The sequence below is a fragment of the Panicum virgatum genome, chromosome 7N (genome assembly GCF_016808335.1).
Source record: "Panicum virgatum strain AP13 chromosome 7N, P.virgatum_v5, whole genome shotgun sequence".
Classification (NCBI taxonomy): Eukaryota; Viridiplantae; Streptophyta; class Magnoliopsida; order Poales; family Poaceae; genus Panicum; species Panicum virgatum.
The window spans coordinates 15323309-15333637 of NC_053151.1; the positions used below are offsets into that span (position 1 = coordinate 15323309).

The window sequence follows — 10329 nt, forward strand, 5'->3', positions numbered from 1 at the left end:
GAATTCTGCTACAATTCCTCATACCAGCTGTCCATCAAGACCTCGCCCTTTGAGCTGGTGTATGGGCGTCCTCCCCCATCCATTCGCTCGTATGTTCCTGGTGATGTGAGGCTGCCTACAGTTGAGAAAGCTATGAAGGACAGAGATGAGTTCTTGTCTGAAGTTCGTGACCGTCTAGAACAAGCTCAGCAGCAACACAAGACAGCCTACGATAGCCGTCACCGTGAGCTGCAGTTCTCTCCAGGAGAGTGGGTGTGGCTCCGGCTTCTCCATAGGCTGGTGGCATCGCTGCAGGTGAAAGGGAGGGGCAAGTTGGGGCCGAAGTTCTTTGGTCCTTTCCAGGTTGTGGAGCGTGTTGGGGATGTGGCGTACAGGCTTGCGTTGCCGGTCGGAGCACACATACATGATGTCTTCCATGTGGGTTTGCTCAAGAAGTTCTATGGCGAGCCGCCGTCTCAGGCCCCAGCGTTGCCTTTGATCCAGCATGGCCGCGTGGTGGAGCCTGAAGCAGTGCTACACGGCCGTTTAGCTCGTGGACAGCGTGAAGTTCTCGTTCGGTGGAAAAGTGCTCCGGCTGCTGAGACCTCTTGGGTGGCGCATGATGATTTTCGTGAGCAGTTCCCTCACTTCCAGCTCGAGGACGAGCTGCTTCTCTAGGGAGGGAGAGATGTCATGTGGGGACTCGGCTATAGGCGGCGCGGCAAGAAGCAACAGGCGGCCTGAGATTAGAGTCCTAGTTTGTTAATTCAAGTTAGTTGGAGTTTGTTTAGGAGTCAGTTTGTGTATGGCGTTATATAAGCCAAGATTTAGGGAGGGAGAGTTAGGCTGGAGATCAATCTATCTGTAAGCCACCGCCTGCCTTCCTGGTGCGACGTCGAGCCACCACGGCTCCGCCGCGCCGGCGAGGTCCAGGGCCGCATCCTGTAACCTCTTTCAAGTACAATCTACGCCGCAATCCTTCCTCAAACACTGTCATCCGTGACATTACCATTACAGCTTGATTAGCTAAACCAAACGCTACATTATTTTACTTGATAGTTATTAACCACACCATGAATAAAAAATTAACTGCACTAGCCTAGCCATTCAAATTCAATGAACAATGGCAGCCTACCTGCCACAATTCATTCCTCAACATAGTTCACAGATTTTTATTGCAAGATTCAAAGAGTCAGGCTATGCCAGCCCTTAATCAGAGTCCAAACACTAATCGCCAAAAGGAGGTAATACATAGTCTTATTCCTCAAGGGTAAAGCCCGCTGCTGTGCTCCTGAGATTCCCACAATTGTATTACATTGTGAACCATACAGTTAATTAACTATAATTCCATAAAAACTGGCATTATAGCATGCTAAACCTGAACACAAAGCCTCCAGAATATCTGAACCACAACACCTCATGATGCTGAAGCAGTCACCGTCCCGATGGTGTGGTCAAAAATCTCAATCCAGTAGCCATCAGGATCTTTGATGAACGCAATACCTTTGATTTTCCCTGCAGCAAAGATTATCAATTATACATCACAGAGCTATGCATTACAAAGTTAAGAATGTGGAGGTGTTTCATGATTTGATTTAAGGTAACATTATCAAACATAATACTGAGAACATCTTGATCATTATTCTTAATTTTTAAGAAAGTGGAGCTCTCAATGTTTCAATAGCAAATTATCTTATGTGATGCCTTGATCATTGTTCTTAATTTTAAGAAACGGGAACTTTAATTGTTTCATTACAAAACTATCTTTATCCAATCCCAATGTAAACTTTTTAATTGGCTGCTTTTCAAAAACAAAAACAAAAGAGATGGTTACAGCTAACAAACTGATCAAAGTAGTGCTCAAAATTATCAGTTGCCCCCCCCCCCCTGGTCCTATGTGGCATGCCATGTTTGCGTGCTAAATAGACATAAATTTCACCCCTGGTTTCTCCATTGTGCTCAATGTACTAAACATGATCAGGATGGATGACCAAATAAACATGACCTGGCTTTCAATTATGTACAAAGATCCCCAATGACTCATTTTTGCTTACATTATGACTCAGAGTAGCACTGAAATTCAAATGGATGCTCAACTCGGTAGCATCACAAGAACCTTGCACACACTCTTGGTTGACCTGGCATGCCATGTCACATCAGAGATTGGGCCCGCATAAAAAGTTTGGACTAAACCAGAAAATATGATAGTTAAGGCCTTAAGGGATGAATTTGAGCATCGGAGCAAAGTTGAGAGATGAAAAGCCTATTCAGCCTTTTGTAAATATTTTGTAATCAAAAGTACTAGTCAAACTTTTTACTTTGGGGATCGTGTTCATGTCCAAAACATCACTTATTTGTGACTGAAGGGCGTACGGAAGCAAAATACTGAATTGGCCACTTTCCGAAAAAGAAAAGGGGCAAACAACTTTAGAGTTAGATAGAAGTTGGTAATGAATATCAGGATGACTACAGATGCATAAGGGGGGACACAAGAAAAATACTACGTTCATATACTGGCAGAACAAGGTAGCAACTCAATAAATACCACACCACAATATAGATCACCCCGTCAGTCCTATGTTTAGTTTCCTACCAATCTTCAAAAAAAACACGTAACTATTATGTTCTCCAGTTTGAATCAACACTTAAGCATCAAGGTTGTACAATCAACACCACGAGTAACAATGCAAGCAAAATTACTTACCATCATCAGGTTTCTTCACAAAGTCAACACCAAGACGTTTAAAGCGCTCACATGCCTTGTAGACATCATCCACAGTTACTCCTATATGACCTTAATGAACAAAAACGAAGAAAGAAGTGATATGGCAGCTATGACATTCTATGATTTAAAAGATGGCAACAGTCAATTCAAGAGCATATTAATCTTCAAAGCACATACCAAAACCACGAGGGTCTGAATTCCCATTATGGTAACCTTTGAATTCAGGGTCACTTTCTGTGCCCCAGTTGCTGCAGTATTACCAACAGTTAACAAACTTGTTGGTGAGCATTCAAGCTATTTAGGAAAATGAAAAACATATCCACAAAGGTGTAGGGTACCAAGACGCACTGGGTGAGTTCGAGAGTAGCTTTTTGCCTGAAAGTCCATTCAGTCCGCTTGATATGATCAGCAGGGGCTGAAGCCACATCCTAAAAGCACAAAGCAGAGTCAATTGACATACGAACTTACAAAGCAATATCATGTAAATTATATTTAAAGGAATGCATGGTTCCACTAGACCAGAAAAATCTTTACCTCATAACCGAGAAAATACAAGCTGAACTTCAACTCTTCAAAATCTAATCTTTTCAGCAACCTGGCAGAAGAAAAAGGTAGTACACATCATAAGATAATATATGTACATACAAGATACATAAAAATCCTTTTGATCCAAAACACAAAACAATGACCAAATTAATTGTTTCAGTAGTAGGAGCAATGGTATCAAGAGGAATCTAGAGCCACAAAACATATATTCTCAAATTTGTTCAATATCAAAAGCTGTGGTACTAGTACAGTTTAATTGCCTTACTAACTGCACACAATTGTACTGCCTGCAGCTGATTACAGTGCTGGATGTAATTATGTATAGTTATTTAGTTAGTTACTGTAGGTTTCTCTCGCAGATCTTTTTTCTCAATGAACTTTTTGAATTATTTTCCATTAGTCAAAACATAAATGAAAAAAAACCATCTGACTCTGAGGCTCCGATCCATGAAAGAGAAGTACTCCGATACTCTGCAGGTAAGCCAACATCGTTGGTTCAGACTTAAGAATTCACCAGGATTGTCCATTGCAATCTCAGGGCCCATTTGGAAAGTGAATGTTCTAGAATTGTTTGGGATTTAGTTCAAATTCAAATAAAATATGTTCTAAATTTATAATGATACCTATCCAAAGTGACCTTATGGTTTTTTTTGGGGGGTTTATTGATGCATAATGGATTTGATCTAATTTCCTTTATTGATAAGGAAATTAACTCATTATTCTGTCCAACCCAAGGGAATTGGTCCTAACTCTAACCCCTATCAAACAAACTTTTAATGGTAAAACATGAATATCAATCAAGATGCTCAAGTTTCCAGTTAATGCAGTGCAGTAGAAAACATTGGATAACCAGAGAAAAGGCAATAACCACTAAACCCTCCAAGAGTAGGTCGTATTTGCAGGGAAAGGGGGAAAACCAGAAATCAAATTCTGATCCTGGGGTCTGCCCTGTAAAGCCAAAGCTTGGAGAAATATTGTGCGATTCTCACAATACGAAGCCAACATTGTTGATTTTGAGAGATGATTTTCTAAGATTTTGATGCAAGATAATAGTCAGGGGTGGAGCCAGGAATGCATTGGACTCCAGGCTGAATCAGTTCAAATCTTCAAATATACCTAAAGTCACTACTGTTTGTACACAAAATCACGTAAGCTTCCATGTATTTTTAGGACAAGAGCCAGGGCTGGAGCAAGGGCAGCACAGGCCCACAATGGCAAGTCGAGAGCACTACTCAAATGCCCAAAGGTCCAACTCCAACTACACTGCTCAACATAACCTTAGGTACTAGATTCTTCAAATGGATAAGTTCTTACCGTGCATCCACTTCTTATTCTGTTGCTAATGATACTGTAATATTTAAAGCACCAGCGCTGAGTTCATTAAGTGGTTCGGTGATGTTCAAGAGTTTGTCTCAATATGGTCAGCAGCAATTTAGCAGCTCGACTAAACCCAAGGGGAGAAAGCTACCGATCAAGAAAATATCACAGTTATCACCTCTCTTTTACATTTGCATCATTCTTTTTTTTCTTAAACAAAGCAGGAGAGCTGTGTGTATTTATATTAAGAGAGAAATGATGCTTATCATATACGATCTGAATGGTATGTGAGAACTCTTTTACATTTGGATCATTCTACTGAGCTGAATGGTATGTGATGATTATCATATACGATCAAAATACATTCAAGGCAACAGCTGAAGAACAAGGACTAGCTGCAGCATGCCACTTAGTTATAAAGTTACCATTTAAATTAAGGATCACATCTTATCTTTTTGTCATTGGGGTCTACCAATAAGCTTATCAAGTAGATGGAATCGGTAACGCTCCCATATATATCAGGAGAGGATATGTGCTGTTTGGGATCAAGCAAGAACAAAATAAACAACCTTCGATAAACCCAAGATCCAAATATTCCTTCTCCCTTGCATCGCTCCCTCAAGACATTAAATGCAAGACCTTTTTCTGCATTCTGCACCTTATTTACCCATCACAAACTAGGTTCATGACATCACATAAACATTTGGATTTCAGTTTTTTCTTTCGTCCATGATTTCACAGAACACAACATCAAATTGTTTGATACTATCATACAGAAACACAACTAATGACAATGATTGTAGCAGTATGTCCATGTACATTCATCATCAGCGCAACAGGCAGCCTTGAAGGTTGTTTTAGTGCATACTAAGAGCAAGTTCTCAAGGCTAGACGTAGAACCGAATTCTGTACCTGGCAATGGGAGTGTGATATACATATGTTCACTATAGTTTATGTCCAGGCTTCAAATACTTTATTAAAGACTCCAACATTATCCAACCACCATGTGAGATTTTACTTGAACTTCAAACAGTGCAGCTACAAGCAAAATTTATATAGTCCGTTCAATGCTATCCTGTCACTATTAGGGTGGCAAGAATCAGCTACACGTGTTCCCATTAATGTTTACATAATACTGAGTTGCATGCACCAACCAATTCAACCCAAAAGCTTAAGCTAATGGGAAGAGGTGGGCAATTCATTTATACTTCAACACTCCTCACGTGCAGGCTGCCTCAAGCCTCGAACGTGGAAATTAGGAGTTGGCTGAAAATATTTTATTTAATCACGTCCGCCAGGATTTGAACTCAAGACCTCTTGCCCTGATACCATATTGAGTTACATGCACCAACCAATTCAACCCAAAATCTTAAGCCAATGGTGGATCTAGAATTTGGACTTAGGGTGGTCCAACAAGATATGTTTTTTAATATCACCGTAGTTTAATACTGTGTCTTACAAACATCTACAAATCCACCATTAAGTATGAAATTTGCATCACATGACATTTACACACTTATAATAGTTCAACAATCTATAGCTAGAAGCTAGAAGCTAGAAGCTAGCAATTGCAAATTTGTAGTTATGTAGTGTGAGCAAAATACCTGCTGGCTTTCTAGTTTGTTGATTCGTGGCTTGGTGCATGCAAATGGGAGGGGCGGTACGAATTCTGCCCTAGCTCCTGACTATCTTCTTCCTGGTGGCTACACACTTCCGAGGGTGTCGCCACGCGTCACTAGCTTGCTCGTGCATGGCCACCGTCGAAGCTCGCAGTCACAGGTCGGTGGTCACAGCAGCGCTCTGGCGGTTCGGCCTCTCTTCATAGCAAGGTCATTATCGTTTGATTTGGCTTGCCACTGCCGCTAGCAGCTGTGCTTCGCGGTCGGCGCTGGTGCGCTTCTGCCAGCAAGCAACCGTGCTCCGCGCCAGCTCCACCCTTAAACCCTAGGCACGGTCACAGGGAAGTCGTGATGTCTACGTTTAACCTTCCTAGGTGCTGGTCAGTAGGTTAGCGCCTGCCTAGCACCTAGCGTTTTCTTGAACATTGATAGAATCAAAAACAATCTGAGGAGATCCTTGCCTAATCCACCATCCATATATCGCCTGATGGGTGGCGGAGGCGCACAGCTAGGGAGACCGGCGCAGCTACAGCCTCTGTTACGCGGATACTCCTAGGAGGTGGCGTATCCGTATCCAATACGTATCGGATACGGATACGCCCCGGATACGCCTCGGATACGTTTCTAGCCGTATCCTGAAAAAACAGATACGTATTTGCTTGGATACGCGTATCCGATACTTTTGGGCCAGATGGGATACAGCCCAAAGCAGTAATCAGCCCACCCAAATGCTGTTTTGGTAGTAAGAGATGATACAAAATGATGAATTTGCTGCAATAGAACTGTAGAACTAGATGAGCAGCAACTGAAGAACCCCTTGTGGAATCAATTGTGCTTTTAGAGAATGCTAGTTATAGAGGTAATGTTATATGGACATCCAAGTAAGTATAGGGGAAGTTACTCAAGAGTAAAATCTCACTTGCTGAATATCTATGTGATATTTATATATAATTATTAATTATCCTAGCCGTATCCCCGTATCAGTGTTTTTTGGGAAAGTGCGTATCCGCGTATCCGATACCCGTACCAGTATCCGTGTAACATAAGCTACAGCCCAACCCACGACCATAGGCCAGCCTGGTAACAGTTTCCAATCCCCATTATCAGTACAAAAAAGAAACTCCAATACTTGAGTTTTCCTTCCCAAACATCCATATATCTAAATAACATTGATATCACCAAGAACAAAGATGAGCTATGCAGGCTTTCATCTGCCGTGCATGGATACATTATCCGTAGGAAGAGAAAGACAGAGAACTCACGACATGCCCATTACACGGGAGTAGAAGTCAAGGCTCACTTTTGGGTCTTTCACACGTAACATCTGGGAAAGAAAAAGCAACATAAATTTTCAAAATCCATGTAACAACAACAGAAACATTCGCGATAACAACCTCATCTACCAATGTCTAATTGCAAAAACACTCTGATATCAGTATAGCATGTGATATCTGAAATAACTCTATATTGAGGTCATTCAGTTGTAAAGCATTCCAAACACCCTAATAGCAACACAAGCACATTAAACATTTTGAATCCAATTCTGTGATTTATAAAATGGAACGTGCTTGGGGGGATCTGGTGCACAATTGATAGCTGCAAATCGTTGTCAGATGAACTATCCTGTTAAATCCAGCAGATTTCCCCCCGAGTAAATTCCCTCATTGCCATTGAAAAATATAACTTATCCCTTATGTATCACCTGATGGTATATAGGGGATTTTTTCTTCCCCTGCATTCCACGCAGCACATAAGCAGCAGCAAGTTGTTTGGGTATTGGGGAAATAAGCATGGCCGACAGTACGGTGCTATTCAAGTAGTCACCAAAAATCATCAAAGCTCCCAATTTCATCGCATGTTGATCCCGGCCCCCTGAATTATTATACCCTGAGTTCCTGACCCTGCTAGAATAACTACCATTCGGAATTTCGGATCACCCCACCAAGTACGCAACCATATGTCAAATTGACGAATCGAGAACCAAAAGGGGAAGGCCGAGCGGGATAGCATAGACACGTGCATGAATGTTGATGAACACTTGGGTGAAATAGACAGACAGGAAGTAAAGCTCGGGTTACCGTCTGCTGCAGAAAGTAGCCCTTGGTGGCGGGGTCGATCTCGGTGTGGAGACCGGGGTTATTACCCGGCACCTCCTTCGGCCCCGACGGCGTCGACATGGCGGCGGGCGAGAACCGGCGAACCCGGTCGAACCTCTGAGAAACCAAAAAGGAAAGAGGGATTGGTGAGTGAAACCCGCGTGAGGACTCGAGAGTCATCAATTGAGAGCTTCCCGCACGGGATCCGGGACCTTGAAGCGTGCGGAGCGGGAAAGGTGCGGCGCGGCGGGGATGCGGCGGAGAAAGGAGCACGCGGTGGACAGGAGCGAGGCGGCGGCCATGGCTAGTAGCGTCAGGGTTTATTTATATTTATATAGGATAAGGAGAAAATGTTAGGAGGGTGTACGGCTTTCTGGGCTCTTCCGTCGGACTTGTTGGATTTCTGGGCTTCCGGGCGCGCCGCGTGCCAGAGTGGCGACCACTGCTACAATGCTACCTGACTACCTGGTCCATGTTTGTGGATGCGTGTCAGCAGTCATCACGTCCTCTGTTCAAATAAAAATGCTGTTGAGAACGCCACTTTTGCCCGACGGCGAAGCCCGTCGTCGAGGCTACGAGCAAGGAACCGGACGAGCAACAAAGTGTGCCACGAAGGCGAAGAGTGTGAACCAGGGGCGGATCCACGAGGGGGGCTAGGGGGCTCCAGCCCCCCTAAGCTCCCCTAATTACACGTAAAACACTGTAGCAAAATCTCTAAATCACTATTAAATCTTCACACAAATCAACATTTCTATTGTTTCAGCCCCTCCTTCTCTCCAATCCTGCATCCGCCACTGGTGTGAACCGAGGGGTTTGGAACAAAGCCTACCAAATAAAGGCCTGAGTTGCCCAAAGCTGCCCGAAGAGGAGCGAAGAGGCAACGCCCGCAGCGAAGGGATGGCGCGCGTGCCAAAGGGCCAAACGGCGAAGCGATTCCAACGGCTCTTTCGTACATAGCAACAAAGACCCTCGGTCGCAAAGAGACGCGAAGTGAAGCGGCCCCACTATCAGAATTATGTATGGAGTGTACAGCTATAATTCCACTGAGTTGTGTCGAGTGTTGTAAGAGCATCTCCAAGAGTTTGTCATATTTTACTTGGCATATCTTGTGTTTTGCCAACTTCTAAAAAGATATGCCAAGTAAAAAAAGAGTTTATCTCCAACAGTTTGGCATAATTCACTTGCCAAATCCAGATCTAACTTACATCAGGAACCCTGAGAGAGAAACAAAATTATATTTATGCCCTTCCACCTCTTGAAAATTTAAATCAGGAACTCTTCTCTGTTATTTATTTCTTTTTTCACCCTCCCACCTGACTAGAAACCACGATGCCAACCGCGCGCCGCGCACGTATATTTACGCGCTGGAGGCTGGTTTTTCCTAAGTTGCCAAAAATTGCCAAGTCTTTTGCCAAACTGTTGGAGGGGTATTTTTAACATTTTTGCCAAAAATCAAAGATGTCAACTCGATTTGCCAAACTGCTGGAGATGCTCTAACATTACGATTTTGCCCAGGGAATATACCAAGATGCTGGCGGTTAGGGGTAGTAAGGGAATTTTGGCCAGGGAGTAGTTGAGTTTCTGGGCTATAAATACCTCCCTATAACTGTTGAATCATGATGGAAGACAGAGCAAATATGCTGTTGCTTTAATTGTCCCCAGCCACAAGCATCCAATTACCTTCCTCCACCGCCGAAGTTAGAACCTGGCACAATCCCAGAGAGAGCTAATGATACGGTCGGAGGCACGGTGAATGTCATCAACACCATCTCCGGCGGATCAAATGAACCAGTGCATGAGACGAAGCGTCAGAGAAAAGAATACCTCCGCACAGTGTCGCATGTTTGCGAAGGCAAATATTTCCGCACCCCTTGGTCCCACGTCCCAATTACCTTCTCCGAAGCCGACCTTAGGCTTCAACACTACCCGCACAATGATCCCCTCGTTATTCGAGCAAACATCGGAAAAAATTCCGTGCACTTCGCAGGAAACGACGTTGGTCGGATCCTCATCGACAACGGCAGCTCCGCAGACGTCCTCACCTGGC

The 10329-nt window shown here is 43.5% G+C and overlaps 1 protein-coding gene across 2 annotated transcripts; it reads right to left on the reverse strand.

Moving 5' to 3' along the window:
• Positions 1-1123: 1123 nt before the first annotated feature.
• LOC120681932 (lactoylglutathione lyase-like) lies at positions 1124-8660 on the reverse strand. Of its 2 annotated transcripts, XM_039963621.1 has the most exons (9): positions 8495-8660; positions 8265-8399; positions 7449-7510; positions 3239-3299; positions 3053-3132; positions 2882-2952; positions 2684-2773; positions 1358-1494; positions 1124-1270 (listed from the first exon to the last, which is right to left on the reverse strand). In XM_039963621.1, exons 1-8 carry the CDS (start codon positions 8582-8584, stop codon positions 1397-1399), a joined length of 687 nt encoding a protein of 228 aa, XP_039819555.1. In that variant the 5' UTR covers positions 8585-8660; the 3' UTR covers positions 1124-1270; positions 1358-1396. The 2 variants fall into 2 exon arrangements, with proteins under 2 accessions (XP_039819555.1, XP_039819554.1); XM_039963620.1 differs by having other exon boundaries at positions 1124-1494.
• Positions 8661-10329: the final 1669 nt, after the last annotated feature.